This window comes from Pezoporus flaviventris, unplaced genomic scaffold (genome assembly GCF_033815535.1).
Source record: "Pezoporus flaviventris isolate CSIRO_AGI_PZ_B2104156 unplaced genomic scaffold, CSIRO_AGI_Pfla_v1 ptg000164l, whole genome shotgun sequence".
NCBI lineage: Eukaryota > Metazoa > Chordata > Aves > Psittaciformes > Psittacidae > Pezoporus > Pezoporus flaviventris.
In genome coordinates, this window is record NW_026892712.1 from 1,083,142 (window position 1) to 1,091,312 (window position 8,171).

At 50.6% G+C, this 8,171-nt stretch overlaps 1 protein-coding gene across 1 annotated transcript; it reads right to left on the reverse strand.

The window, feature by feature from the left end:
- Positions 1–3,227: 3,227 nt before the first annotated feature.
- Positions 3,228–5,257, reverse strand: LOC133283317 (IST1 homolog). Its single transcript, XM_061480002.1, is given in 7 exon segments — positions 3,228–3,485; positions 3,844–3,954; positions 4,350–4,433; positions 4,718–4,729; positions 4,731–4,806; positions 5,056–5,161; positions 5,164–5,257. Coding segments are annotated over 7 exon segments (741 nt in total).
- Positions 5,258–8,171: the final 2,914 nt, after the last annotated feature.

Here is an 8,171-nt window from a genome sequence, read left to right on the forward strand (position 1 = left end):
TACTGATGGCTCTTGCCGTATTGTGGGAAAGCATCGGGGATGGAAGGCAGCTGTATGGAGTCCCCAACAGCAAGTTGCAGAAACTGCTGAAGGAGAGGGTGAATCGAGTCAGTTTGCCGAGGTGAAAGCCATCCAGCTGGCCCTGGACATTGCTGAACGAGAAAAGTGGCCAGTACTTTATCTCTATACTGACTCATGGATGGTGGGAAATGCCCTGTGGGGGTGGTTGAAGCAATGGAAGCAGAGCAACTGGCAACGCAGAGGTAAACCCATCTGGGCTGCTGCACTGTGGAAAGATATTGCTGCCAGGGTGCAGAACCTGGTGGTGAAGGTACGTCATGTAGATGCCCATGTACCCAAAAGTCGGGCCACTGAGGAACACCAGAACAACCAACAAGTGGATAAAGCGGCTAAGATTGAAGTGGCTCAGATGGACTTAGATTGGCAACATAAAGGTGAATTATTTTTGGCCCGGTGGGCCCATGACACTTCAGGCCATCAGGGCAGAGATGCAACATAGAGGTGGGCCCGTGATCGAGGGGTGGACTTAACAATGGACACTATTGCCCAGGTTATTCATGAGTGTGAAACATGTGCTGCAATTAAACAAGCCAAGCGGTTAAAGCCTCTTTGGTATGGAGGACGATGGTTGAAGTATAAATATGGGGAGGCCTGGCAGATTGACTATATCACACTGCCACCAACCCGCCAAGGCAAGCGCCATGTGCTTACCATGGTGGAAGCAACCACCGGGTGGCTGGAAACATACGCTGTGCCCCATGCCACTGCCCGGAACACCATCCTGGGCCTTGAGAAACAGATTTTGTGGCGACACGGCACCCCAGAGAGAATTGAGTCAGACAATGGGACTCATTTCCAAAATAACCTTATAGATATTTGGGCCAAAGAGCATGGCATTGAGTGGGTATATCACATCCCCTACCATGCACCAGCCTCTGGGAAAATCGAACGGTACAATGGGCTGTTAAAAACTACACTGAGAGCAATGGGTGGGGGAACTTTCAAGCATTGGGATACACACTTACCAAAGGCCACCTGGTTGGTCAACACCAGAGGATCTGCCAACAGGGCTGGCCCAGCCCAGTCAGAACTTTTACATATTGTAGAGGGGGACAATGTTCCCGTGGTGCATATGAAGAATTTGCTGGGGAAGACAGTCTGGGTAATTCCTGCTTCAGGTAAAGGCAAACCCACTCGTGGGATTGCTTTTGCTCAGGGACCTGGATATACTTGGTGGGTAATGCAGGAAGATGGGGAAGTCCGATGTATACCTCAAGGGGATTTGATTTTAGGGGAAAACAGCCAGTGAACTCAATTGTATGACGTTGCCTACTGTGTAATGGTTTTATAGCCCATCAACTAGATGTCTCCAGGTCACCAGCGACTGGCCCTGACTTCCCTCCAGCCATCATCCCAACAGAGAATGAACTTTGAACATCATGGACCGAATGGACTCGGCAGCATTATAGGGATTGGTCCATGCACTAAGAAAATGATCTTTTCCTCTTGGTCTGTATGTATATGGATGTATATATATGGGAGAGCGATGGTGTACTGAAAATGTGGGATCTGAGCACGACGTGAATGGTATGGAATAAGGGGTGGATAATGTCCTGGATTCAGCAGTAGCAGTCATGTTTGGTTTTTTTTTCTTTTGTGCTAGCTGGTGCAGTGCTGTGTTTTGACTTCCAGCCTGAGAACAGTGTTGGTGAAGTCGATGTTTTCGGTTGTTGCTAAGTGATGTTTACCCTGACCAAGGACTTTGTGAGGCTCATGCTCTGCCAGAAAGGAGGGGAAGCCGGGAGGAAGCAGAGATGGGGCCCCTGACTCGGGCTAGCCAGGGAGGTATTCCATACCACAGCACGTCATGGCCGGGGTGGGGGGTGACTGGGAGTTACCCGGAAGGACACGGGGCTTCCGGGTGGAACTCGTTTTCTTGGCCGGTGGTATCGTATTCTCTTCCCTTGTTATTTTCCCTTATCATTGTTGTAGTTGATAGTTGCGGTGGTGATTTGTGTACATTGGTTGCTGGACTGTTCTTGTCTCAACCCGTGGGAGTTGCACTCTTTCGATCCTCCTCCCCGTTCCTCCAGGAGTGGGGGAGAACCCCGGTGGGGGGGGGGGACGACACGGACCTCGATTGTTGTCAGCTCGGCACCGCTCACTGGGAGTGAGTGAACAAGTTACCTGACTGGGTTTAAACCACGACAGTGACCATGAGAGAGAATACACCTACAGCTACTGTGGGAGTCAGAACGTAGTAACCTAAGGTAAATGCAGGCAAGTATCCAACCTGGTATAGTTTATACTTAATACTTGTAAATTTTTTCCTAGTAAGTCAGATGTAGTCACCTGGAACAACCAGACCCAGCTAATAGGACTGTGGGTTATTCTAAAGAACCATAATGACTTAACACCTCACCTTTCACAGCATTAGAAGTACCAGGGCAAAAAAGGGCAATATCCTGCATTAAGTACACCAGAGCCATTTCTCCCAAGTGCAGCATCACAAAACAGGAAGGAGGCCTCTGGCTCACTCAAGGCTTTGTATTACCCTTACTTATAACACACCAGTGCCTCAAAGACCTAGACTTTGCACAAGCCCTCAGCATATTTATGCCTGGGCCAACAGCCACCTGAGGATACTTGGCCTAGATTCTCTACAAAAAATCCATTGCAGCACTGCTGGGACCATATGAAGACTCCAAGCCATCCCATTATTCTGCCACTCTCCAGTCTACACAGGTACCCTGTAAATTACTGAATTTAGAAAACAGTGTTCTTTTCAGCTCCCACTTTCCAGCCTCACAAGTCACCTCCAAGAGCTTTTGGCCTGGTCCCCTTCCTTTGCAGGTCTGAAGGCAGAGCACTTCTGCATTCTTGTGTTCTGTTCCCATCCCAGAAAACTCACCTCATTTCCTTAACTGAATCTTGTCACACTACCAGCCTACCAACTTCAAAGCGCAGCTCCAACCCCTGGTCAAAAGACTGCTTCAGGAGTTAAGTCTGGACTCATCTGTTCCCTGAAGACAAAGAAGGCTAGCTAGAGAACGGGACTAGGAACTTCCTCGGTCAAGCAACATGAAGCTTTAGCTTCACTGCCAACGGTTTCCATCCCATGCAGTCCCACACCAACACAATGGCCTTCCAACACATCAAGCTATCAGGTACAGACACTTCCCAGGCAGCAGCCACAGGGCTAAGCATCACAGAGTCTTCCACAGAAAAAGGGAACACTCAAAGCAAAGGTACTTAACCGGTCCCTTTGGAGGCAGGCAGGAGAAGGGCAGATCTGGTGTTGGCACGGGCATAGGCATCATCACTGGCACGGATACTAATCCATCATGATCAACCAGTGGGGCTGTAAATCCACCACCACCTCCCCCTCCATGGCCACCCTTCTTCACATCGTCTGTAAATCCCACATCAATCAGATCTGCCTCTTCACCTGCAGTGGCTTCAGCCTGGAAAGGCTAGAAGACTTCTGCTCACCAAGACATCTATTCTGATCCCAGCTCTCTGAACAGCATTAGATGCAGCTTGAACAAGATGAAACAACACAGTGAGGACAGAACAGACAGTAGCTACACAGTGATATTAATAGGAACCAGACTACAATATGGCTGATTACAGCCACATGCTGTAGGGCTGTGGGAAGGAGCAGGGATCACGTATGCTAGGTCTACCTAGAATATACCAAAGCACTACCAAGTTTGCTGCAATGCCACAGCCCTGTGCTCTGAAAACCCACACAGAACTAATGGAATATTTCAGCCACTGAAACACAGAAAGGAGCTCCAGACCTGCAGTTGCCTCACTCACCATCACCACAGAGCCAGCTTCATAGGGCACATTGTAGTTCTTGGCAATCTTAATGAGGTATCTCTCCACCAGAATCTTGTGTGGTACCTCCAAGTTCAGCTTGTGCATCAGCTGGAACACAAGGTACAGAGACACTCAAGGGACTGGGGCAGTGCAGCAGAGCTCCATCCCAGCCAGGGTCACCTGCTGCAGGGAGCACAGTGCAGCCCTGGGGAGGCCCTTCCTCCCAGTCCAGCACTGCTGCAGAGGAGGCTGCTGGTAACCACAGGCTAGGGCTCCATGTGCACTGCTCCTCTCCATCCACAGCCAGCACAATAGGGCCCCACCTGTCAGGGACCTCAGCACTGTGCTCCAGGGCAGGCAGAACCCCATGCAGCTGGCCCACCCTATCTTGCATGACCCATAGGCATCAGCCACTAGTGACAGGAAAAAGGGGCAGAAAGCCACAGCAGGCATGTCTGTTCTGCCAGTTCCAGCTGGCTGCTGTTGTTCCATCAGTTCATTACTCTGTCATTGACTGTCCCAATCTGGTTTGCTCGGCACAGCTTCCCATACTCCTTGCTGTACTTGGCACACAGCTGGTCAGCAACCTGCAATAGGAGAGAAACTGGGAACGTGCACACCTTTGCTTTTCCCACCACCATACACTGCACATCTGCTGGATCACTCTCATTTCTGCCACCGAGTACACCAGCTGAGCAGTCTTAGCCATCCCTGATGCTCCAGGGACACCTATACTGAGGTCTTCATCTGCAAAGCCCATAAAAACGTCCTCTGCCTCAATGACAGAGACACAGACAAAGACTTCCACCAGCTTCTTGCAGCATCACACCCACCCTGCACATGTAACACCCCTCAAACAACCCTAATTCACAATCTTCAACTCAAGCCACTTCCAACTGGAGTCGTGGTGCAGCCCAAATCAGTGCAGATACTGCTTCTGCCAGGCCAGAGTGCAGCTCCCTAGGGATAACAGAAGACAATCCTATCTCCACATCAAGCATTTAGTCTTTGCTGCCCAATCTGCTTAGCCTGAAGGTCCCATCCTCCTTGCTGGGCTCCGGAACCTTCCCTGCCTGGGGAAGAAAAAGACTCTGGAGTCCCTAGAACACCCAAACACAGGTCCCCTTCTGTGCCCCAAGCTTGCCCCTAACAGCATTCCTCCCTGAGTCCAGGGGCCTGGATCCTCTCCCACAGCACACTCTCCAGAGCTTCATGGACTGAATCAAACCGAAGCAGGCTAGCAGCAGGTCACAGTACAGTTCCAGGATCTCCATGGCCTCCACAAAGTAATCTTCATGGATGACGTGCTCACACAAATCCTGGCACTCTCATCTTTTCCATCTGACAGATAATCTGCAATTTCCCTCCTTGCCTTCTGGGCCAGCTCAGCTACAGCACATATCCCCAACATCCATCGTTGTGCTGGCAAGGGCTGCTGCCTCCATACCCATCCACAGTCCCCACAAGCTTTTCTTTCTCTCCTTTATCAAACCTCTGGAACACAAGACACTCAACCATAGCTTGGTTGAGTCCTTGTGTCTAGGTCCTAGCACACTAACACAGAAGAAAGGAGAGTGGGCTTTTAGTTGCAAGAAACCCTCGGCACTCCCCTACACTTTCAATTTCACTGCGGAGTCAGTCAGAACCACAGATCTTAGCTGTGTCTGAGCAAGGCAGGTGGGGAGAGCCTCCCCACTATGCTATGATCACAGAAGGCCCAGAAAAGCCCCCCTAGGCAAACTAGCATGTCCCTCCACACACAGCCCACAGCTACCACCCCATAAATTGCATTCCAAGGAAGGTGGACAGAGGCCACACTGTGGTCAGCCTGCTCCTCCAGGTAGCACACCAGGGCAGACTGCAAGGCCTGGGTCCAGCAAGGAAAAGCAAAATGCTGCTCCACACTTGGCCCATGAAAGCACATTTGATTACAGTGAAGCACAAAATCAGACTTTGCAACTCAAGGAGAGTTATAAAACAGGTATGTTTATTATGGGCTCAGGTGCAAGGGGCATCACTCCTAACTTGCATACTGAGGGGTTAAGCAAGCGGATATTTATTACACACAAACATGCATATTCATTAGGTTCCCAAGAGAGCAGCAGGGCTATTGCTATTAGCTTAGGAACTCATTATCATAAGCCTCCTCCCTTTTGGCACTTGCACACTGCCCTCCGATGGTCCTGGGCAGGGGTCTTCAAGATGAAGTAAGCAGTCTTCCTCATGTAGGCAGGGGTCTTCAGGATGAAGTAAGCAGTTTTCCTCATGGTGTACTTCTCACCTTTGGCACAGTTGGATGCCCCAGTAATCACAAATTAGCTGAAACCAACCGTATCTGTAATTTTCTGATAGCTGGCAAAGATTTAGAACAGTGTGACCTTTGTACAAAATTTATTGCAAGGAAAACAGGATGGGCAGACAAGGAGTATCCTAAGCTAGTAGATGTTCGGGAGTCACTGTCTCCAAACTAACTGATAATTAGAAGGATGGTAAGAAATAATTCATTCATTAGAAGGATGGAAAGAAATAATTCACTCATGTTAGTAAAACTCCTAAATTCTGTTATCACACCACAGGCTTACAACACAAACATTGTTCTCTATCTTAGACCTAAGTTAAAAGTATTTTAACCCTATGTTTTCCAGGCACTTGCTTTCCTTATATCAACAGCATTTTGTTATGCCAAGAATAGTTTGTCAAAAAATGCTTAAGAGCTATCACAACAAAAGACCTTAACTTGTATCTGAAGAACAGACTGGATCAGACTTCTGGATAGTGATAGCATTTTGTGCATAACAAGCACTTTACACTGTAACAAATCTTATCTAGAGTTCATTCAGTTAATTTAACTGATCTATTCACACACCAGTACAACAATTTCAGTGATGCACAGAACAAAGCAAGCTCAAAAAAACACTACTGCAGAAATATATATGCGTGATGCAAGTCTGATGCCATAAAAAAAAAAGTTCTGCACTTCTGTAATCGGAACATACTCTTACAACATTAAAAGAACTTTATAGTGCAGCATGAAGCAGTCTCAGCACAAGTTGCAATATCTCTGTAAAAGTACGTAGCAAATAAGTATTCTGATTAACATCCTGTTTTAACAGATTAATTCAAAATGCAGCCATTAAGTAGCCAGCTCACTAGCCATTCTTTTGCAACCATCCTACTGCCATTCTAAAAAGTTCTGTTACCCCCACTGCCCTGCACGAGGCTCCCAGCCATGCTGCTGCAGAAGGACTGACTCAATCCCTTCTTATAGACGGGCTACTACTGTGACCAAGCCGAAATTAATCTCTACTCGTACCGCAACGAGTCTCTCACCAAGGGACGGAGGGAGGGACGGAGGGAGGGACGGAGGGAGGGACGGAGGGAGGGACGGAGGGAGGGAGGGACGGAGGGAGGGACGGAGGGAGGGACGGAGGGAGGGACGGAGGGAGGGACGGAGGGAGGGACGGAGGGAGGGACGGAGGGAGGGACGGAGGGAGGGACGGAGGGAGGGACGGAGGGAGGGTCTTGGTGCGGCGCAGCCCCGAAAGTAGGCTGGCCTGGGGCGGTCTCCAGGTGGTGCCAGCAGTCTCCTGCGGAGAGGAAGTACCCCAGAGAAGGCCCCACGCCGTAGGGTGGGGCGGTTCGGTTTCAGCAGGTGCATGAGTTCACAACGCGATGGCTTTTAAGTTAAACGTAAATCCCTGATTCTTGACCTTGCAGGGCACGCGAGACTGCGGTAGTTCGGGGTAGCCGCGTCCCGCCCTGAGTGTGAGGAGAAGCAGTAGCTAACGACAGGGCTTGGGGCGTGCGAGATTTGTAACCGGCGCGAATGATCCCCAGTGAGCGGCCAGGGGCTGTGGGCTGGGACGGATCCATGAACAGCAGGTAAGATGCTTCGGGGAATGAAACACGGCACCGGAGTGTGGGTGAGGTCTCTGACCGCCGGCACAGTGCTACACATACCGGGCTCGGCTCCCCGCGCCAGGGCCAGGCTGTGCCGTGGCTCCCCGCGCCGTGTGCTCTCGCGTCACCGCCATCTTGGCCGGCTGTCTGTCTGTCGACCCTTTGTCTGCAGCTCTCGGCGCCTGCAGCGGGACTGGGTAAGGCGGGTCGGGTCCCGCTGTCCACCCGAGGATTAGTTCCTCGGTCTGTGGGGCTAGTCCGGCCCAGCCCAGTCCGTCTGTCAGGGCTGTCGGGATGGCCCCGCGGTCATTTGTCGGCATCCTTGGGCTGGGCTCTTCTGTTCGTCCTTCTGCCACGTGAGCGGCGTCCGTGTATCCGTTCGCCTGTGGGCTGGATCCCTCCTGTCGCCTCCCGGGTGCTGTTTT